The sequence below is a fragment of the Myxocyprinus asiaticus genome, chromosome 28 (assembly GCF_019703515.2).
Source record: "Myxocyprinus asiaticus isolate MX2 ecotype Aquarium Trade chromosome 28, UBuf_Myxa_2, whole genome shotgun sequence".
In the NCBI taxonomy this organism is placed as follows: domain Eukaryota; kingdom Metazoa; phylum Chordata; class Actinopteri; order Cypriniformes; family Catostomidae; genus Myxocyprinus; species Myxocyprinus asiaticus.
In genome coordinates, this window is record NC_059371.1 from 33,038,939 (window position 1) to 33,063,322 (window position 24,384).

The window sequence follows — 24,384 nt, forward strand, 5'->3', positions numbered from 1 at the left end:
ACCAGGAAAGCATTACATATTACACATCAGTTGTTTATAAGAACCTTGAATAGTTTTCAAGGAAACTGCTTAAATGTTTGTTGATAAACTTAATCTGCTTATCAGTATTTATCTCATAGAAAACCAATGATACTTGGGAGTTATGTAGGTGTGCTTTAGGATCTGAGAATGAAGGTTTCTCTAGAAACACTGTGAACAATACTAACCTTTTCATTTTTGCATTTAGACCCAGGCAGCGAGAACTGGACTGCAGAGGGAGGGGGCCTTTGTACCCCGCTTTGCCACGCTGCTGGGCCTTGTGGGCATAGGAATGTCGGGATACAGCTCTCGCTAACTGACCTTGTACCACAAGCCCTCGCCACACCTCCTGCGGAGAATGTACAGAGTAGAAAGATGAGTAAAGGGGTTTGAATGTAGAAGACATTCACCATCTCTATTGTTTTGAGGCGTTCCTCTCCTTGAGGAGAGTTCAGAGAGTGTGTATTCATTGCTGCATCTGTTTTTATTTCGACTCACCAAATTCACCACACCATGCTGAAACTCATAGTCTTGGTTTGGTTACGAGGATGGCCGATCCTTAACCAATCTCTCCAAAACTTGTTTTTTGATTCGGTGTGATAGGGGGCAGCATCAACTGGTTGAATTAAATACTTTGACAATTACTAATCTATTTAAAAAAATTTTTTAATTTAAACACAGTAGTACTGTCACACTTGGGCCCTATTTCAAGCTCAAATGGTCTTCATCCAAGTCCACACTTTTAATTTAATTTTTTATAAATGAGGGATGAGTGGAAATGGAAAGTGCATTGTGCATTGTGCAACATTGTGCAACTATTGCTTAACTTCTATTGAACCCGGAACATTCCTTTAATGTGGTTGTTGTATCAGAGCTCTCCCAGGGAATGTAAAAATTGCACAATAATCATGTGCAGATTTGTATTTATTTCTATCAAAAAAGATTTTCTTTTATATTTTTACATATCCAGTGTTATCTATTTAATACATGTTTGTTTGTGTAAAATCATTTTGAATTCCAATATACATACCATTCTCATCTGCAAACTAAGTTTATTTAATGCATTTATTTGTATTTGTGTTATATGTGTATATAAATTGTAAACTGTAATGTATTCATATGTGAATATATGATTGCACTATATTTATTTCTTTAGTTTTGAGAGCAGGACAGTGTTTCTGTGATGGGCGCCTGAAGCCCTTGCTTTGTCACGCAGGGCTTGGCACTCTGGACTGCCAACCTCAGTGCCACCCAATAGATGTCAGCGTGCAGAATATCCAAATGCCCATTCAGAACACTGACCTATCAGAAACTCTCTCCTAACTAGACACCTGATCAATACGATCTCTTTCAGTGTTTTGCTTTATGGAAAATTGGTGTTGTTTTGGCATTGATGTATAGTATGTAATGAATGTAAATGTCTCACCATCAGCAAAATGCCATTGGTTTTTAATGAATGGGACGGGATTGATGTGGACTTGATCGCTGAGTCATATAATGGTGTCATGACATCACAGCCGAAGAAGAGGAGTTTATGTTCTTAAAATGGCTTAATCTGCTCCTCCTCCTCATACAATTAGAGCAGACTGCTAATCAAAGACCTTTATTTAAAAACCTCTTCAACAAATGAGCAAGTGTATGAGCAAGTGTACTGTATCTGCAGTTATGTGGAAATATCCAGTCTTACAGTTATACTGGAGATTTCTTGATTCAACCAATCAAATTGGGAATGTTGCACTGTTTTGATTAATTGTGGATGCTGTCTAATTGATTTGAAGTGTTTTTATTTTTTTATTTTTACAGACTAATGCAGAAATGATTGTATTTTCAAAGCATTTTGTGAATGAAGAGAGAGATGAATATAACAGAATCGTGTATTTTTTTTAAACAGAAAAATTCTGGCATGCACACACATTTAGCCTAGCTATTTAAATGAAGACATAGTCTTCTATTATTTTCATATAAAGCTAGCAATAATTTTTTTTTACTTTTGAGAACACACTTGGATGTCTCCAAAAAGGGAGGAGGGAGGTTTTGTCAGATTTAACTTACTTCTGAGGGACAGCTTGTCACCAAAATCAGTAAGTATTATAGGAAACTATTGTATGTACAAATCTGTCCACAGACATTTCCTTTCTACAAATAAAGTGTTGGATAGGAATTAGCTCAAATCTGTTCCCTGTATTGTATCAATTCAAAATTCAAAAATCAGAATTCATACTCAAATTCAAAGTTTGTTGATTGGTTAGTATCTATGGGAATAAAATTGGTTAGTATCTATAGGAACAAAAGTCGTACCTTTTCGTACGAGCCAAGTCGGACGTACGATATCTTACGATTTCGCCTTTCAGCTTGGACGAATTATTACAAGTTGTCATAAGACTATGTTGACAAATTCATAACTGATTGTGGTTTTAAAGGTGCACTCAGTCATTTTTTTCCTTATATAAAAAGTCTTCTAAAATAAATATACTGTAATTTTTAAACATATGTATAAAATCATGAGCACTCACATTAGATGAAGGCTGTTTGGTTTGGAAGGCTGCGTCCTCCGGAGGTCTCCTTTCATTTTTTTTTTTTTTTTTTTTTTTTTTTATCTATTGTCATTGCCTTTTATGTATATGCACTTACAATTGTTAACCTTTTTTGCATTCCCAATAAAAAAATAAATAAATAAATAAATAAATAAAATAATAATTTTTTTTTAAATGAAACGAGACAGCCTCGTTGACGTATGCGGCCGACAAATGCGACCTCCGGAGGACGCAGCCTTCCAAACGAGACACAGCCAAAGACTCCAATTATATCAGTAACTTTATAAAAGCGGTTTCGTTCTACATGGATAAGGGTCCTCTCATGGGGGCTACCATGTTATGATTACATGACCAGCCAAATACTACTCACTTAATCTCAGAACCCACCCTGTCATTGGACACTTTCACTCAGGGATTAAATTAATCATGGCTGACTGTGAATAGTGGATTTCTATGGTTGCACCAGTAACTGAAAACTATTGCATTTGAATTATGCTGCATCCATGGCCTTTTTTGTCAGTGTAAGTCCAAGATGACATTTTCAAAAAATAACTGGGTGCACCTTTAAAGTCTCACAGCAGAGGGCACCTCTGCATCAAAACATCTGACAATGGTAATAAGTTGAACTTTAAAAGCATACAGGAAACGATTTTTTTTATTATTATTATTATTTATTTATTTTTATTTTTTTCATTGAAATCTGATTACAACCTAAAAGCTGCATATGTTTGTATTTACGTAAGGTGGAAAGAAAGAGACTGAGTGAAATTGTTTTGGATTGTCTGATCTCCCTGACCAGACAGTCACCTGTGGTGTTTAGTTTGTTGCAAATGCACTGACCCAGTTTAGCAACTAAGCTCTTCAAATCCTAACCAGAATCAACCTGTCTGAATTACAAACACAGTCAAGCACTAAATAATTGGGCAGCTTTCAAAAAATGTTGTTCGTCCACCTCAGGAGGTCAAACTAAATATTATATATACTGTACATATATACATTATATGCAAAATTATTTGTAGTTATTGATATTCATATATTTCCTATAAATTAAAGAACTATATTTGTTATTTTTCTTACAATAACTTTGGTATCAGTGTTGAATGGTTGAGCTTTTTCAAATGCAGTCAATGCTACAATTTATGTAAAAACAGAGAAAATAGAATTAAATTATTTATGAGTCCAAATGTTAATTCCTGGGTGTCACAGTTTTATGGAATGTTTTGCTTTACAGTAATGGGGGAAATCATGCACTCACTGGGTTTCACACAAAATGTGGGACATGGCTAAATATTGTGTTTTTGCCCATTTAAAGTTAAAAATTAAAAATATAATTCAATGGCAATTTGAAAATATGACTTATTTTACTGTGGTAACTTAAAAAAATAAAAACAATCTCAGCTCTGTAGGTCCATACAATACAAGTGAGTGGTGACCAAAACTCTGAAACTCCAAAAAGCACATAAAGGCGGCATAAAAGTAATCCATATGACTCTAGTGGTTAAATCCATGTCTTCTGAAGTGATCCAACTGGTTTTGGGTGATAACAGACCAGAATAAAACTCCTTTTTCATTTTAAGATTTATACATTTAAATTTCATCATAAAATTCCATCAAATTGAATTGAGCAATCTTTACTGTAATAAAATATAATAATAAAAAATGTAAATATTTTAAGTTTTATTCATTTAATTTTTTTTAGAAATTACACAATTCAGTTTGATGGAATTTTGTTATGAAATTGAAATGCATTAAAAACACATTTTAATGGAAGACCTACTTGTAACCATGTGGGACATCTCAATTACCGTTAAAAGTAAACCGCTACATTCATCCAAAAGAAATATTTAGACTGTCAATTGCATATCAATATCTATAGTTAAATTCCAGAGTATTATTTCACATACAAAGGAGGTCAATTCAGGTAACACAAAAACACAAATACAACATGACCTGTGTGACAGTTGTGTTTACACATAAACAGCATTCACTACTTCTACTGATAACACATGTTCTGTGCTTACCTACAGTATTTACTGTAAACACACCTGCATGAAGATGCTGTTTGATGACCCCTCTGATCTGTCGTTTTCTGGATTTTCTCATACAAGGGATCATACCAGATCAGCATTGTTTGTTGTGTGTAAACTGTTATATTCAAGCATAAGCTTCTGTTTCCAAGCTAGCAGTCATGATGTACACCAAAACCTACAAAGGGAAACAGCAATGGACCAAAGAACTACTGACAGTCTATTAAAGGTGCAGTCAGTATTTTCTTGTTTGTGTTACGCAGGCTGACCTGATGGGGGAAATATTACTGCATGCACCTCCATGTATAAGCTAATCTTTAACATGCTTCCCATAAGAACTCATCACCATTGCAACTTTATGAATAATATTTATGTAAATGTCAAGTTCTTAAGCTCCTTATTGAAGGTTCTGAGGAGATCATGCCTGGCATGTGGTTACAATGTGTAAGCAGTTAACAAAGAGTATATTCTTCACATTAAAAGAGTGGCAATATTTACAGCAGATAAAAACATGTATACATTATTCATATCTTATAGCCCACTAAAGTTTGAAAAGCAAGACTAATGCTGATTAAACTGATTAATTAAATGCAAACCTTTACACTGAAAATCAAAGAAATGCTACTTAGCCATAGACAAAGAGTGTATTCATTTAAAGTAGGCCTATGTGTCTAAGCACAACGTATTAACACATTTATACAGTGGCCCCCAAAAGTATTTGGACACTTATAAACATCAAATACATGGATTTGATTGCATTAGATAACAAAATGCTATAAATACTGTATATATAAAAATGCATCATAGACATTTTCTCAGAACTAACTTCACTTTTCTAAGCCATTACATTTAGTGTAAGCAACTGTAACTTCAGGGTAACTTCATTAAAAAAAATTTACTCCTAAAGAAATTAAGTGTTATTTTGAGACATATACATAAAAGAATGAGCAGTGTTGGGTAGTAATGGATTACATGTAATCTGTATTACATAATCAGATTACAAAATCCAAGTACTTGTAATTGGATTACATTACATTTTAAAATACTTGTAATTGGACTACAGTAACTTTTTTATAGATTAAATGACTACATATTAACAAGGCAATGGCAGTAAATTGTTAATAATTTATTGATCAACCTAATCATTTTCTTTTTTCAATCTTTTACATTTTTCATTCTAAATCACCACACCGCTGATATACATTTGGTAAATCTTCGAGTGTTTTTAGAAGAGAGATGGAGGGGGAGGGTTGTGTGTATTGCACTCAGAACTGACACTTGCTACTAGCCAATGAAGATGCAGTGGTCTACCTCAGCATTTAACCACTGGATCTATAGAGATAATTTCATTTTTAAGAATGAAATTATACCAATGGTGTGCAGCTCACACACTGAACTGAATTGCTTCGAAGGATCTAGTGGATGCCATCTCTAACGGTCCTGCCTGCAGGGTTCACAATAGTTCAACTGCAAAATGTGCAGAAATATGAAACAAAGCCCATCGCTCTACTGTTGCTGCTGATACAGTGAAGTTCACAGCATGAAACTTGACAGTTTTAAAATATTCTGCTCTTTTAGAATATTCTTGCTTTTCAAAAGATAATATCTTGCACCTCAACTTTGGAATAGGACTATCAGTAAGCAGTAAGTGTTAAAAGTGTTTCAGTGTATTTAGATGAAAGCTTTGACCTAGCAATGTCATTACTGTTGATTTTATGATAATTAATGTTTGTGAAGTTGCTATTGTTTTATGCACTTAAAATGAACTTGATATCTTAGTGTTTTGAATTATAAACTTTGGCCATGCACTGTCAATGCTGTTAAATTTAATTTTTATTTAATGTATGTAATGTTTAATGCACATTTTAAAAATGTCATAAGGAGCTCTTTTTGTGAGGCTCTTTTTGTTAGTAATAAAGAATGTAATACATTTTCTTCCTCTTTGTACTTTTATGTTAAAATTATTATCCTACTCAAATGCATGTGACGTAAAAGAAAATAGACTTAGGTTGAAAGTAATCCAAAAGTTGTCCAAAAGTAATCAGATTAGATCCAGATTAGATATTTAAAAATATCTTCTCGTGTTCTGCAGAAGAAAGAAATGCATGCAGGTTTGGAGTGACATGGGGGTAAGTAAATAATGACAGAATTTTCATTTTTGGGTGAACTATTCCTTTAAGGTGCGCAAAATCCCTCTTATAAAATAAGCCAACTGACCAGCCTGACCAATCTGTGCCAGAAATAACAGTCAATCAGCAAAACCAATGCTTAAGATAAATGAAAACTTTTACACTGACTGGATTTAGACTACAAATTGACTACGATCCTGATAAGACCTCTTTTCCAGGTGGGCGGGTCTGAGGGGTAGATCGCCCCGCCCACATTGCCATGACAACCAACTGATCAGCAGCAATCTGATCTGTGATGGGAGCAGCCAACCGTGCGCTCAGATGTTCAGAGAGAGAAAAAAAAGAAGATATAGTGGGCCGGCCGCTGGAGGAAAGTGTGCGTGAGGGAGTATTGTAATTCCCCGGGAGTGAAGGGCAGGGCACGCGAGCACAGTCAGTTTATTGTTCGGGTCCGGTAACCTGGCATTTAACCGGTGCATTTCAGGGATTTCCCCACCAACAGTCTTTACTCGCATCTCATGGGCTCGGAAATATTGTGCCCTTGAAATCCATTTGTAACTGTCTATAATGTTCAAGAAGAGCAAGAGCAAAGTTCTGGTGGATGAAGCGTCAGAGGAGGACGACGTGTCGTGGCATCATGGGCACGCCAGAAAGGTAAGGAGGTGGGATGCTGCCCGTGGGCTTCAGACTGCTTTTCTGTGTCTTACTGTGTCACACATCAGCTTTTATAGTAATTGCATTGTTAGAAAAACTATATTGAGATGAAAATTGAACAAGAGTCATAAAGTACAAGATTATAAGAGCAGGAGTGTTTTGGGAAATGTCAATGATAACCAATCCTCATGCCTCTTTGTGTCCCACCACTATTTTTTAAATGGTTCCTACTCTAAATGAGGGTATTGCGGTATGAGAGTGATGAAAGAATAAGAGCATATGGAGAATGGGACAACAGTGAATGAAAGTATATTGGAAAATGAGAGTATGTGAAAATACGAGAATGAAGGTATTGAGAGTATCAGAATTTGCAATTGTAAGACATTTGCAGAATGAGAGTATATGGGAAAATGAGACATAGTATGGGAAGAATTGGAAATGGAAAAACAGGAGAAATGGTAATTGGAGTATGAGAGTATAGGATAATAATGAGTGTATATGAGTGTAAGTGTAATGAGAATATAAAAGAATGTGAGTTTGACAGTTTGGGACAATGAGAAAATAGGAGAACAAGAGTTTGGAGTATCAAAGTATAGGAAAATGACAGTCTGGGCTGTCAACAGTTTCTGGGAGGGGGCATGAGGAAAATCTAGCCCCCTTTAGACCCCTGTCATGATGTCAGTGTGGGAGGATAAGAGTAGATGGGAACATGATCATGAGAGTATTTGGAAGCAGGGCTGTAACCATCAAAGATATTCCGATTATTGGATGACCTTTAAAGGTTTACTGTGGTTTATCGTCAAGTTATTACATTTGGTCACCCCAATCCTAATAAGAGTATGGTACAATAAGAGTTGGTGTATTGCAATATGAGATTACGAAAGAATGGTAGGATTAGTGATATATGATATATCATGCTGTGTAATTGGCTGATATTTGGTCATTTCGAGATTTTTGGCATCAGCCGATAATAACCATGTCTCATTGGCTGATGAACAGCTACAGACAGCTTTGTCAATGCAAGGGCATAGATTCCAGGGGGATGGGGGGGAGGTAACCCCCACCCCAATAATCAGAACAAGCAAGTACAACCCCCCCAATATTTATACCATGATCAATTGAAACATGTAAATGCTTCACGCTGCAACCCCCCCAATGTTCAAGCTAAATATAAGCCATTGTGTCAATGGACAATAAGAGGATATCGAAATATGAAAATTAGTGTTGTCACCGATCTGTACCGATACCAGTAAACTGTTAGTCGGTACTGGTCCAATACCAGTAAAATTTCACGATTCTCAATACCATTTCGATTCCACAGAAAAAATAGGTAATATGCTGCTAGTGAACACACTCATTTAGCCTATTAAAATTGTAAATGTTAATTTAAATAATAACTATATAGCATGTTTCCTTTGAGTGTTTATCAGTTAAGTAAACAGTACTTCAAGTTTTTAAGTTGGACCCTATGCTTTCAGTTTTATTTTTTTCCCCAAATTCCACATTTTGCTTTTTTTTTCTGAATTCCATGTTTTGAAGATTAATTCAATTTCATCATCACAATTGTGTCTAGTTAAATTAATACAAACTTTAATCAAATGAAAATAGAACAATTACTTTTCAACAACACAGTTTTTTTATTTATTGTTGAAATTCTTTAGTAAAGATCCTCACAACATAATCTAAAACACACAGTGGTCTTATTTTTGTCATATAAATTGCTGCACAACAGAGCATCACATTATACAGTAAATTAAAACATTGATGAAAACTTCTGGTCAGTACAACAGCACTCTTGCTTGTGAGATATAGGTTCAACATATTAATAATAATAATAATACTATTACTACTACTACTAATAAATGTTATTAAACATTAGTAATATAATAACTTTTTATTTTGACATGAAGGCATTTCTGGTTTTGTGTTTTTGATGCTAGTTTCACACTTCCAGATAAGACATTGGTTATATGACCCAGTGTGATTATTAAAGCACAAAATGCTAAAATTTAATTATGTATACATATATAGTCTGCAGGTGCTGCGCGCATCCCAGTGAATGAGTGCTGTCTTCTGTCATATACTGCAATATACGCAGGGCGTGATGCTCATAAAATGTGGAGCTTTCAGCATATGAGCGGCTTCACACATTCACTTTGCAGCACTCAGCACATGCAGACTGTATATATATTTAATTCAATCACATCCATTTGCAGTTTAATAATCACAAAAGGACATGTCACAATTTTAATTTGATTAATTGTCCATCCCTATCTGTCTAAAAGGAGTCACAGGACATGCACTCAAATGAGCATGTGAGCATTTGAAAACAGCCGTCAGTCAGACAGTTCGGATCAGTCATAAGCAGCCTTGAGTATATATGCATCTTCATCCAGCATGTATGATATGTACAGTATATGCACACTGTCGTGCTGTTGGGAGTTCTAGGGTTAACTTTATCAATATACATACAGTATTTCAATGAAATCCAAACAGATTTTGGTGGTGTAATGCATTTTTATAAGTTCTGGGACATATGAGACATTATGTAGTTAGCGTTTTCATAGATAAGATCAGAAATGTACACCAGTTAAACATGTTCTGCTGTGGATTAAATAGGCTACACTTCATGCCATTTGCCACCTTCTCCTCTTCCGTCAGCTGATAGACTGAAAGAGTCAGATAAAGTCCCTTCAGCGTAACAGCAGGAGACGGTTAGCTGCAGATAAGCTTTATTTCTCTCCCCCTCACACTTTTCTATGGTTTATTTATAAGCTTACTCAGAAAAGTGAAAGATTTTCATTGCGTTCTGTGGTGAATATGAAAGTGTGTCACATAAATGGCCTTGACTAGGTCACATTCACATTCTTCCCAGTATAATATGTTCTACAAACATGTTTTTGGGAAAGAGAGTACTCAAAAGCTCTGATATAGCCAAGCTGCTAGATCAAACTGGCAGACTATTTGGTGACCAGGTAGGTCTATTTCCCATACATGGTGAAGTTTGACCTTTCACATGTTTTGTCTTATGGTGTTTTTCCCCCTTGCTACAGTCGCCTTTTGCTTGCTCACTGGGGTAATTAAGGTAAAATTTTCTGTAAAGCTGCATTGAAAAAATATGTAGGCCTACTAAGAACTATACAAAATGACGTGACTTTGTCCAGGGTTTCAACTATATCAGAGACAGCCAAATATCAGGTAACTGCTGGTTTTAATGTTGAACAGAGAATTTATTTTGGGTGTGACAAATTGTTTGGTTTATGTGACAAACAATTCCTGTTTGTTGAATGCAAGCAGGAAACCCTTTCAAAAAGCACTGTGGTGGTAGGTACATGGTTGGTATCAGATGGTAATACATGGTGTCCAAACAAGCATGTCCAAAAACATAGAAATACCATGCACTGAATGTTTGCCATTGGTAATTAAAAGCTACTCTAAATTACTTCAAAGTTTATCATGGTACTACCATGGTACATGTCCAAAAAAATGTAATTTCCATGGTACCATGTCCAAAATGTAAAATTATCATCATGTTTACAAAGCTACTCCAAGGCACTTTAAATAAAACCATATTACTACCATGATACATCTCCAAAAACATGCTATAACCATGGTACGTGTTCAAAAAAACAAAACAAAAAAACACCATTTCCATGGAACCATGTCCAAAAACTTAGAAATACCATGGTATTGAGTGTATACTATTGACATATACAAGCTAACCTTAAGGCATTTTCAAAGAACACCATGGTGCATGTCCAAAAAACTCAGTATTACCATGGTAAATGTACACAAAAGGCATTTTATTGTCATAATGCCACGTCCAGTGTCAGATTAATAGATTTTCCTCAAGATGAATGTCCTCTATGTCCGAACATTAGTTCTTGTGGTTTATAACACACTATTTTAAGAGCATTGAAATAATTTTGAACCACGTCAGGTTGCAACTTGCCAGTTGGTAAACATCATCATTTTGAGGTACAGTCTTGCTGATACTGTGGTTTGTTTTCCACCATAAATCAATGAAGGCAAAATGTTGAGTAAATGGACTCCTATGACTCCAGATTCTTCAATCCCAACCTCTTTTTGGGAAAATCAGGCCTGAACTGTCCCTAGATATGACACTATCATGGTAAGATATGACAGAGTCCAGAGGGTACGGCACTTAAAATATCCAGAATATTTCTCTTGCCTTTTGAGCTTTACTCCTTCATTTATAAATGAGTACACTGTAAAAAGAAAATCCTGTTAAATTTACAGTAAAAAACTGGCAGCTGTGTTTGCCAGAAATTCACTGTAAAAAATACAGTAACAAAGTTTCAGGCTTTACGGGATGTAACTTTGATGCCTGTATATTTTAGAGTGCATTACCGTCGTTTATATTATTAAATTACAAACTTGATATATTAACCTTCTGAAACTGTAAAAATCTGCTTTTCACTTTATTAAAAATATATATATTTTTACAACAGTTTACCGTAAAACTACATGTATTGTCTTTTTAAATATATTAACATTTTTACCATATATTTTAAGGTAACTACCCCTACCCAATTAACTTTTTTTTTTTTTTTTTTACATTTTTACAGTCTTTTACCGTTAAAATTCCGATTTTTTTTTTTTACAGTGTACTTGAGAGAGTACGCTCGCTGTAATCAGGCCAAGTGGTTTGGTATGATGGGGTAGAGGTGCGTGTCCATGATAGAAGGAGTGAGATAAAAAAGACATGGACATTGAAGAACAAATGTCTCTCACTTTTTCTGAATTCATAGTCCATTTGGGGCAGGAAGGAAGGGGAAGAGGTCAGGCCCTTGAGGTATGTTAAATGTCAGAACAACTGTGATTGGCTGCCCCATATGAGAAGTCGATAATGATTGGATTAATATTGGGGTAAATCCTAACTATGAAATGTTTGTGTGATATTTAAATCCCCCAACAAACAAACAATAACAAAAAAACAATAAACAATGTAAGAAAATGTAAGAAAATGATTTTTTTTGTTTTCATTGTGACATTATTTTCATGACAATTTTTATTTTCCTGCACAATTCTTATTGCTTTAATGTAAAAAAAAAAAAAAAAATCTCTTTCCAAGTTTTATAATACAGTCATTAAAATCGCCTGTGAGAACACGAGTTCACACCAGTACTGATAACTACCAAAAATCAGCTTATTCAAAAAAACAAAAAACAGACAATGCTAGAAAAACATGTTTGCATGATACTTGAAATCATCTGGTTATTCTCTGCTTTTGATATCAAAACATAAACCGGCATGCGCACAACACTTGCACACATTGGATAAGTCAAGAACGTAGGTAAATGTGTTTAAATCTACAAACTGTATGCTGATTGATTTATGCTTAACCGTTTATGACCTTACCCTGATGAAGGTGTTTATCTTAATAATATTCAATACAACAAATAATACCAAGATGTATACAGATACAGTTGTACTTTACAAATACTCTTTATATTTAAATTATATATAAATATTTTCGGATTACAGTAATTTTTGCATTACAATATAGGTCAAGTCATTTTTATTTTTATAGCGCTTTTCAAAATGCATGACACTTAAAAGCAGCTTTACAGAAAATCACGCTGTTGTGTCTGTAATGTCTTAAAGTCCCCACTGAGCAGTTTCATTAAAAACATCATTAAGAAACATGCCTTACATTTTTTATCTTTAGGTCCCCAGTAAGCAAGCCAAAAGCCACTGTGCAAGGAACAATAACTCCATAAGATGTGAATTTAATGGAGAGACAGCATGAACATAATGCCAATATCAGTTAGCTATGTTTAATACAAGTCATGTATTTATTGAGTAAATTGAGTATTTTTTTTTTTTTTTTTGTAATGATATTGATTAAACTTTAAAAATAATGATTGAGGGACAAATTCACTATGAAAGAATTGCGGCAGGTAAAAGTACCGTTTTTTTGCACGCGCTCTCTGCGCTGGTTTAGCAGAGGATGCCACAGACCACCGTATTTGACACACCCTGCTGGGACTGTACAGCATCTCTTTGATCCAGACACCTGGATCATCTTTTCAACATGCAGAACATGCACTTGATGACACCCCACATCTGGATAAATGCCAGGTCAAAACGCTCTTCTCCGTCATTTGATGATTATTTGGTTAATTATGCTGATATGATCGGTTGAAAATGTTCACAAACATCTCTTTTAAATAAAATTTATTTTACCGCCTACTTTCTTTTGGTGGTAATAGTACGATCTAAATTGCGGTAGGCAATTTTTGTGAATGAAGCGCAATCTACAATGAGCCTAATTTACTGTACGTAGAAAGGAGGCGTGTTTGCACGTAAAGGAATGACAATGACTTAATGTAAATACTCAAGACACAGTGCAGACTCAGTGCTGATTTCGGCAGCTAAAATAGATTGCGGGTGGTTAGTGAATAAGACGCAGGTTTTTGCCCTGAAAAATAAAAAGTGGCACAACTGTTTAGTGATTCTGCCCCTAAGTGTCTTGAAGTTCATCCCGAATTGACTGCGGAGGTGCACGTAGATGCAGCGACCCCAGTGTTTGGCTGGTAAAGGCTTTAGTTGGCAGGAATTTATTAAGGCTACTAACAATTTGGTAGGGTCATGAGTGTCACAATGCAAAAAAATACAAATAAATCTTAAACGTCTTAAAATAGTCTTCATTTTACTTGTTTACAAACCACAGAGCAGGAGTATTGATTATAAACTTTGACAGTTTTAATTGGGACTGATGGATAAAAATATTCATATGTGACATCTACTACTCCTTTCCAAAGCTGTAATATAGACTGAAACGGTCATAATACAGCATTATTTGTAATACTGAAACAAAGACTATGCGATCATTTTCAAGGCCTTCCTCAAATCTGCAAGACCTTGTTTACATTGTTGAGCTAAAATTATTCCTCACATTTTTGTGCATTTGTGTGTTATGCATCAGTATGTGTGTGTGTGCATGTTCTCATTGTTTTGTTCTCCTTGGCTTTTGCTTTTCAGGATAAAGACTCTGAGGGAACAAAGGAAGTTCTGAGCCCCTCAGCAAAGGTAAACACATGTACACACACACACACACACACACACTGCCTTTTTTGCTTTGAACAGAATGGCTAAAAATTGTTGACAAAGTCCCAAACAATGCCATAGCAACATCAACGGGATGTGATGCAAATCCTGATATAAAACAGTGTATTGCTGTGTTTTCTTAAGCATTTTTGCAAATCCTTTGTTGATGGATGCATTGGAAGGCAAGATTTATAGTTTGATTATCCAATGTTGAGGGATGGTTGTGTATGTTGTACAAAAGCTGTTTGACACAGAAACAATCTGAACACAAGCAAAATAGTCCTGATAATTGCAAACATTCAGGGGCATGTTTTACTTACACTGACTACTGTTAAATTCATATAATACTATCATACTTTTGTGTATAATTAAATTTTTCCAGTGAGGTCAAGTTATAATGTTAATCAAAAGCCAAAAAATGGTTATAAAACGGTCTATAGTTTTTCATGACCATTTTGTCCCCTCTCTTAAGGCCGAAACATACTCTACTCAAGTACATGAACGCAGACGTTTCTAGATACGCTTGCTCATTTCCATAACACAAAGTAACTACGCGTTGCATTCTAAACATTGCCACAAGGGGTGCTGGAGTGGGCATTAGTGTAAATTGTCCCCTCTACAGTGAGTTTTCTCTTTCAAGTTAACTACTGTCATGGCGGAGCAACAGTTTGAAGAGAATATTGCTGAGCAAGTCAAGTAAAGTCAATATAGTTATACAGTATTACCTGAATAATAACACATCCACTTTAATGGCACAGACTTTTGAAGGTAACTCTATCGCCCCCTTGAGTACTGAGGTTTGTTACCGCCACAGTAACGCAAGAACGCACGGTAAGAATGTTCAACTGGACTACGCGTTGGCAATGCGTTAACCAAGCGCTTACATCTGCTTGTGCGTACTTGTGTAAAGTATGTTCTTGACCTTGGACGCTTAAAATGAAATGGGCCATATTTTGCTGCAGAAAGTGCACAGTTTGTGCCACGAATGTAAAGCATACCTCTAATCAAGTGTGTTTTTTCTGTGTACTGTTACTTTTCTATGTGACCAGACTAACGATTTTCCTCTAGCGGACAATAAAACCGCCAAAGAATATCTCATAGACATCTATTGAAGAAAGGGATCAAAATATAAAAGAGCAACGTTTAGCAATGACCTGGCAGCCTACCAGAACAAACCTATTGTGACAGCACATTTTGCATGTGCAAGCACCTCTCACATTTTCAGAAAATGTAAAAATCTGGTTCCTCATGATATGACCCCTTTATTTAGGCTAGAAGAAAGAGAATATCACTGTTTGACTTCCAGAGAATTCTGCTGTGTCATCCAGCCATGGCGAGAGCCTCAAGCCTGAAGTTATAACGACAGCTGTTTATTTCTACTGCGTGTTTTGCCTAACCAAGTTGAAATGATAGACAGAAGCTAATGTAGAGCATGTAAGAGTGCTGTGCAGTATTTTGGTCTTTATTTGGGTTCAAAGATGAGTTCAAAACTAACGTCTGATTAATGTGGCCTAATACTCTTAATGCTCATAAATAAGGTGCTGGATCTCGAAATAAGCACAGGCCATAACAAAACAAGCGTTTATGTTTAAGTGTGCATAATGAGATGACGTCTTTAGTGCCGCAGAGTGACGGAGCACAAAGGTCTTTGGTTTGAAACAAGCAGGGAGTGGCAAATAAAGTTATCCTTGTGCTTTTACCTTTTTTAGTGTTTGGAACATTTGTGATGAGTTTAATTACTTCAGACATGCAGCAACAGCTACTGCACCTACATGAAAATTGTTACTCTGAGCATCTGTTTCACACACAAATTAATGCAGTATAACTTGTAGATTCACATTTAAGAGAAGATGATTTTAGATGAATCGTACGAAGAAATGTCCATGTCATATTTTACCTCAAAATAATAAGAAAATGTTTAAAAGTTATATTTTTCATGATGAAAATGTATTCTATTTTAGGACCATTTATATTTTTTGCATTTTTAAACTATTTTCATAGACCATTATGCAATTTTACCCCCACTTTCATTTACTGTAATGTGAAAATATTTAATTATTAATACATCCTGTATGGATACAATGATTTTAGTTATTTATTTAGTTATTTATATATATATAAAAAAACAGCGTAAATGAAAAGCAATACAACAAATACTGCCATGATGTAAATTTGCAAATGTTATTTACAATTAAATAATAGGCTAATGATTATTAATAAATATTAATAAAATATTTAATAGGGGGGCTAGGGTAGCTCAGCTTGTATTGATGCTGACTACTACTCTTTGGGGATAGAATGATGTATTTCTTATTAAAATCAGCATAAATTAAAAGCATTACAACGAATAACTACCATGATGTATATTCGCAAATGTATTTTACAGTTTTAATAATAGATATATTATTGTATAATACTGGATATTTTAATAATTATTAATAACTAAATATTGATAATTTAAATATTCATAAAAACACTAAGTGTAATATTTATTATAGTCAATAAAACAATACAAATGATTTTTTTTTCCTGCATTACATAATGCTAAAATGTGCTTTATTGTCATGAAAATAATTTCACAATGCAAAACGTCTTAATAGTCCTAAAAATATGCTTCATTTTCTATTATACAAAATATAAATTGTTGTCCTTTTGATTTTGTTGAAATATGACTCAGACATTTCTCGATTGTTTACAATGAGATTGACTTCTTTTCTTTTTCAATCAAGCAAAGAATCAAGGGAAGGACATTCTGTACAAGGCAGGTCAACAGCCTAAGAAAGGGTGAAAGAAATTGTGCCAAAGGTTTCTTTTCTTTCCTATATAATAAGTTGCAAAGCCGGGCCGGTATTTCAAATCCCATGGGGTCATACTGAATGCAGGCAGGAGAGAGTCTGAAGGAATGTATCAGCCAGCCAAATGACACACACACACACACACACACACACTCACTCACTCTCACACACTCACTCACTCACTCACTCACACACACACAATGTCTGCTCAGATTTCCATCCCTACAGCCCACTATAATCACCATAGGCCTTTCCTGTTTTCACTGTGTGATGCCCTCTGTCTGTCAGATACAGCTTTCTGCTTTTGGATTCATGATGAAGTGTGTCTTTGTGATTAGTTGTCTTTGTGCCAGGCCTAAACCTGCAATCATGCTTTACCATCTGTATTTCCGTCTCAATGAGAAACCAAAGCTGAGCTTTTGTCACATAAGACATAAGCAGTAGTCATTGAAGTACACTGATAAAGTATAAACTGTGTTACTGTGGTTCGTGACTCTGTTTTTTGACTTTTTGTAGGATTCTAAGTTAAAGAAGGTTAAATCAAAGCGAGAAAAAGGAGACAAGAAGTTGTTTCCTTCTCAAGATGATGAAGAGATCTTGCTAACAGGAGTCACTGTCTCTCACAGAAGAGGGTAAGTTGAGTTTTGTTTACTTGATCATTGAAAGCTATAGTGATATGTTTCACGTGCTTCAGAATTTCTGTCTCAATTTAAAAAGATTATAGTAAGACATTACCCAGTAAGCAAGCACATATATGTTGTCAAGATGTCTTTTAAAAGGGAATAGTAAGATTTTTGCCCAGTCGGTAAAAAAATTAAAAAATTAAAAAAATTAAAAAAATCCCATAGACTTCACATTGATAGGAATTCTTAGGGATCATATTTCCAGATCATAATGTTATAGAGACATGGGGGTGGGCTCTATTGATTCGAGCTAGCAAGCAGTTTTTAAGGATCACCTTGGAAACTACGTAGCCACGTCCTAGCAACCATCCAGAGCACCCTAACAACTGAAACCCACAGACTTCCTTTCAAAATGGCTAAGAGGGATATTTTCGGATTAGAATGTCATAGAGACACGTGGGTTGGCTTGTGTCACTCGAGCAAACCTTGGCAACTGTTTAGCCACGCCCTAGCAACCATACAGAACACCCAAGCAACCATATAGAATCAACCATGTCTCTGCTCCAGGACATTGTTGAGACATGGGGGTGGGTTTTATTGACTCGGGCTAACAAACAGACTTTAGGTATCACCCTGGCAACTGCTTAGTAACCATTTAGAGCAACACCCATATCTTTGCATTACAATATTGTAGAAATATGGATGTGGGCTCTTTTGACTTGGGGCAGTCTATAATGAGACCCTTGGTGAGATTTTGACGGCAAGCGCCACTCACATTTTCTTCCTAGAATAGTAGATCTATGCACTGCAAACAATAAAACTATAAACTAAAAACACCAAAATAGGATTCAGTGAGATGGAGATTAAATATACTTTATTAAACATGAACATTACAATAAACAATAACAATGATAAACCATTTCCGCAATTGTTTCTTTGGTAATAAAGTTATAATCGAGAGTAGTGTTGCCACAATTCCAACATTTCAGCAGTCTGTACCGATACCAGTGAAATTTCATGGTTTTGATACCCAGGGCCATTTCTAAGCATGAGAGGCCCTAAGCGAAATCCTACTTGGAAGCCCCCCGCAATCAAATGGCATTGAACTTGTCTAATTATTGTACGTAAAAATGCACACCAGAGCAAAAGGTAAAAAACACTGTCTAACCGTTTATAAAGAGCTGAAACTGTCCTTGATGAAAAACAAACTGGAATCATGTCTAGTGGTGTAACAGTCACAGGAAGCCTCTTTGCAACCTGAACTTCTACAGAAAGCAGCACAATGCAGCGCAACGAATAAAACAACACAGGTGTTGTGTGATTCGTATATAAAAATGAAAGATCTTTTTAACTTTACTTAGTGTCTAAAAATGTTGCGATCTTGCACAAGATACTGAAAGAAAAAACTGTGAGATTCAGCACCGTCAGTCCACGCATCTTATCATGTGGCTTGTTGAGTGCGTTACCAGGGAGACGTAGCACGTGTGGAGGCCCATGCTATTCTCCGCGGCATCCATGCACAACTCATCACATGCCCCACCGAGAATGAGAACCATACATTATAGTGACCACAAGGAGGTTACCCCATGTGACTCTACCCTCCCTAGCAACCGGGCCAATCTGGTTGCTTAGGAGACCTGGCTGCGGTTACTCAGCACACCCTGGATTCGAACTCACGACTCCAGGGGTGGTAGTCAGCGTCAATACTCGCTGAGCTACCCAGGCCCCCGAGATGAGTATACATTAACAGGGAACAACATTGTAGTACCTTGTATTATGGCTTTTAAACAGGCCATCTACTAAAGAGAAATGATGGAAAGTGAGACAACGACCTGTGTATTTCTGCGACTGTGGTAAAAGAAATGAGAATACAGTGGCACACACACACACACATAGGGAACCTCGAAACTACAGCAATGTAAAATATACCCATTAAAATACCCAGAAGTCATGAATATTAGTAAACACATTATAGTAAATTCACCAGAAAACGTAGCCTATTAAATATATCATGATCAGTAAACACAATATCCCCCAAGTAATTCATTAAAGCATGACAACCAATATAAGCTTCAACAACCCTGCCAGAAAACATTTCCAAGCATTATAGCAAGTAAACAACTTCACCTAACAGTTAAGCATCTATCCAGAGACTGCTGCAGCTTCCCCAGCCAACATACACGTGACACAGCCAGCCCTTCTTTTCTGTGCTTACGGACAAAATGTAAAGATGCGAGGACGAATGACATAAGCCTGCAATTTCGCACCAAATCCAACCCGATAGCTCAAAATATTAATCATTATTGTAGGCTTTCAGTGATGAATCTGAGTAATCTGACAGGGTTTTGACGACAATGTCATTTTTGTTCATTTTTAATAATAAAAAAAAACATTTAGTGCCGCTTTAAATTAGAACACAAAGCTTTCCAGATGATTCTCTTTTTAATACATTTCTCTGCAATAGACATGGTCCTACAAGGAACGTTTGTAACTGCATTTTCCAAATCTTTTATGGCTCCTTTCATCGATCCAAAAATTCTGATTTGGTCCTCAGAAATTTCATATAATTTCAAGGTGTGAAGTGTGTCATTTATGCACGATTAGCGGCACCAAATGGAATTTTGGACGAAAATAATGACTATTTCCAAACAGGTTTAACAAAACACCGTTGTTCGAACTCAAGGCATTGCTTGAGGCAAAACTTGACATGAGTCAGAGTCTGTTTTTTAGAGCCACAGAGCCACAGTGTTTACACTCTTTGGTGAAATCAACTTATGAATGTCTTATTTATAGTTGTCTCGACACATTAAACTCGGATAGTAGAAAGTATTTTAACTTGAAAATTCTACACATCACCTTAGAGTCGCTAGAAAAGGAGATATCCATTCAAAAAAGTTAAATATATCTTTATGTAGCATTGGTCAAATTTAGCATATATGGTTTTGTATATAAATATAGAGTAACTCTAAATAAGGCACCCAACCATCAAGTACATTACAGAAATGGAAACCACACCCTGTGCCTTAGCCTCTGTCCTTCCTGCTAAAGTGTGTGTGGCTGCTTTGTGCCATTATGGCTTCATGCCCAACATCATGCAGACAGCAAAATACATTTAATGTGTACCCTGCACACTTAGGGAAATGCAAAATCTGAAAAAAATAAATTTTATAACATTATTCTAAGACCAGTCAATTTATTTACAGTATGTTATTTTTTTTATTAAAATATTATTCTTACTATATGTATAATACATTAATATTAATATTGATAATATTTTATATAATATATTATTTTTATATAATTATAAAAAATGATTTATATATTTTGATTATATTTTTATATTTTATCATATGTTATTGTGATCGAGAGTGCTCAGTGGACATGAATTTGGACGGTTTCTGTTGAGCTCATGATCAAGGTCGCTTGGCATTGCCTAAGTGCGATATGCTCCGGCCTCCGATGTTGTTTTAGGGGAGTAGGTACTGCTTTTAGTACCAAAATTGGTTCTAGCTCTTAGACCATTTTTTTCTCTTTTTTTTCAGTGATCTTGGTTTTTATTTGCTCTCAAAACACTATTTATTTGCACATTTTACACCTCTTACTAATTAAACAACCTCTTTGGAACACCATTCCTGCTTCCGACTATAAACAAGCATTTGAAGGTTAATTTCCCCAATAAGCGTAAACACTATAGCTATGTCGCGCAATCAAAACATTGCTCTGTTTGTTTGAGAATCCCAGCTGGCCTGACACAGCAATAGTGGCTCGATCAGTGGTGTGAGCTTAGGGCGGGATCTGTTTTCGACCATGGCATACGTGCGAAGTTCAGGAAACCTGTTTGACAGTCGTTATTTTTGCAATTCCGTTTAGTGGCGCCAAGCTTACACATTTTAAATACAAAATGCCACCGTGCCAAGGCATTGTTTTGCTAGAAAAAAAATTTTTGGCTGATGAATCATGCCTGCCCTTTCTCTCTCAGGTCTGCTAAGAAAAGCTGGGAGGACGAAAAGAGTAAACCGCACTCAGAAAAAGACAAAGTGCACTGTCTGTGGGACAGCATCACCATGACGATGAAGCAAATCACACCTACAAGGAAGATCGATAAAATTGAGGGCTGGGAACCTCCTCAGCTAAACGACAAAACACAGGAGGAAAAGAGTGAGTTGGAGAGAAAAAAAAGCGACTCCTCGCCTCTTTCCTCCCCTCTGTCTCTGTCTTTACCACAATCTCTGGGTTTGCCATCCTGGGTCGGGTTGGGTTTGGAGGAGGACTCATCTCGCTATGCTAGTCTGACTGAGTCACAGACGGGAGGCCCCGCCCAGTGGGCAGCTCGCGCCCGTGACAAATTGGCCGCCGTCCGTCGCCGAAGTCCAGCCAGCTTATCAGAGATTTCATGGGAGGGGCTTAAGTGATTGAATTATTGGGCATCCCTCATTGAATGGAAGTAATGTGTTTGTGAAGATAGCCCCCCCCCCACTGCCCACCGATGTGAAGAAGATGAAGAGTAGGACCCTCAGACCAAGAGTGCCTGCTTTTAAGAGCCCGAATGATTAACCTTCATTTTTCCATTTCAATGAAGCTCCTTCAATTGTATGTACTACAGCCTTTATCGCACAATTGCACCCTATTGGTGACCAATGGTATTGACCAATGACCACGATCTATTATAGATTATTTTTAAATGACAGCTTTGGTCTTTGGACACATAAATCCACATTTTATTCCAGCAGCCAATTAGCCTTATCACTTCAGTAAAATGCCATTTCAAGTGCCAATATTTTAGGCCGCACTACACACAGTCACAGTCAGAGGGCGTATTGTGTCTCAATCGCCATTATAACGCTTGATGCATATTTTTGGTTTGTATATAAATATTTTAAGCCTCAGATGTTATGTATGTTAATTTATTCTGGTATGTTGTTAATGAGTGAATGTGAAATTATGTAGAAATGCCTTTCACTATCTTAAAGGAATGTTTCAGGTTCAAAACAAGTTAAGCTCAATCAACAGCATTTGTAGCATGCTGTTGAATAATACCACATAAAATAATTTCGACTCATCCCTTGTTTATTAAAAAAAATTGCAGACTGTTATTCTATGAACATGCGCTAGATGGACAGCTTTCGTTGTCCCCGTGTTTATATCACCGTTTCAAAAAGCTCCTCCCTCGAACATGGATGGGGGAGAATATGGTGGTGGACTTTGCGAATGGGGACCCCTGGGAATTTTGGGCCCCTGGGCTTCAGCCCATGCATTAATGTGCCCCTGGTGAATAGGGCAAGTCCATTAACATACACTGTTTCCAAAGTAAAGCAACAAGACCTAAACATTACACATTAGCATGATTTTAGTTATGTAGTCATGGCAATGAAGTTGTAATATTGGATAAACTGTAACTTTACACAGATAAGTTTAGTAAGCCATTTTAACACACTAAAATCATGTTAACACATATATGCTAATGTTTACATCTTGTGGCCATACCTTTAAGACTGCATGTATTTTAGTGTTTATTGAATGGCTCCCATTCACTTCCATTGTAAGCAACTTCAAGAAACCACTTTTTTTGCTTTATAAAAACGAGGAAAATCGAAATTATTTTTTTGTGGTAATGAACATTGTTTGAGCTCAACTTGTATTGATCCCAGAACATTCCTTTAACTGTGATTAGAGTATACATGTACAGTCACCACTGCCTGCTGATTCAGTGCAAGTGCTGTCACAATCATTATCTGTCACAATCATAATGTACTGTAATTATTCTATGCAATAGTCTCCTTGCTATAATCACAAACACTTGCAACACTAGAAAAAAACGACAATCACCATTTACTAAAATTGAATATATTTTATATATAAATCTTTGGCTAAATGCCATTAAATTGCATATTAAATATTTGGATTTATAAGTGCCTTATTGCTGATTTTTAGAGATTATTTATAATCAGATTTTGAGTGAGTAACTGGGATTGCTTCATTGTTGTCATAGCATTGTTAAATTTGTACTTGTCCACAAATATGTTTAACTTTGAGAAGTGATTACATATTCTTAGTTTAAGATTTTAGCTTTTTCCATTTGGGGCTTTGCAAGAGTGTTTCTTATATTTTGATTTTATTATACTACTACTGAGTGATTTTTCACTGTATCAAGATTTTATCACAGATCACAGAGAGTAAGCTGTTATGATTTTAGGGGGCGTAGATTAGTTCCCCTTGTGAACCTGAATAAAAAGAGCTACACCTAAAACTCACTCCTTGATGGGGTTTTTTTTCCCCTGCACATATTGTTGGTAAAATAACCTGTTAAGAAATGTATTAATATTTGCTAACAATTGTTTACAGTAAGTCTTAAAATTACTTGAACTCTGTAAAGCAACCATAAAGGTTTTGTAGGCGATGTTAGTCTAATGTTGGGCATTCGTTATTATGATATGTCATGCATTCAAGTTGGAAACAAAATAATGCTACAAATACACAATAAACATTGGTTTAAACAGTTTCTGTTGGGGGGGGGGGTTTGTCATGGCAAA

The 24,384-nt window shown here is 35.9% G+C and overlaps 1 protein-coding gene across 1 annotated transcript; it reads left to right on the top strand.

The window, feature by feature from the left end:
• The first annotated feature begins 6,997 nt into the window (after window positions 1-6,997).
• On the top strand, window positions 6,998-24,327 carry LOC127419428 (testis development-related protein-like). The gene is made up of 4 exons (XM_051660808.1): window positions 6,998-7,362; window positions 14,371-14,418; window positions 17,748-17,863; window positions 21,834-24,327. The coding sequence occupies exons 1-4, from the start codon at window positions 7,276-7,278 to the stop codon at window positions 22,264-22,266; spliced, it is 684 nt and encodes a 227-aa protein (XP_051516768.1). The 5' UTR covers window positions 6,998-7,275; the 3' UTR covers window positions 22,267-24,327.
• The last annotated feature ends 57 nt before the right edge of the window (window positions 24,328-24,384 follow it).

Bases quoted from the DNA above. Each gene is read 5' to 3' on its own strand.
- LOC127419428 (XM_051660808.1), top strand. From the start codon at position 7,276: ATGTTCAAGAAGAGCAAGAGCAAAGTTCTGGTGGATGAAGCGTCAGAG. The intron at 7,363-14,370 runs GTAAGGAGGTGG...TTTGCTTTTCAG, and splicing joins ATCATGGGCACGCCAGAAAG to GATAAAGACTCTGAGGGAAC. The intron at 17,864-21,833 runs GTAAGTTGAGTT...TTTCTCTCTCAG, and splicing joins ACTGTCTCTCACAGAAGAGG to GTCTGCTAAGAAAAGCTGGG.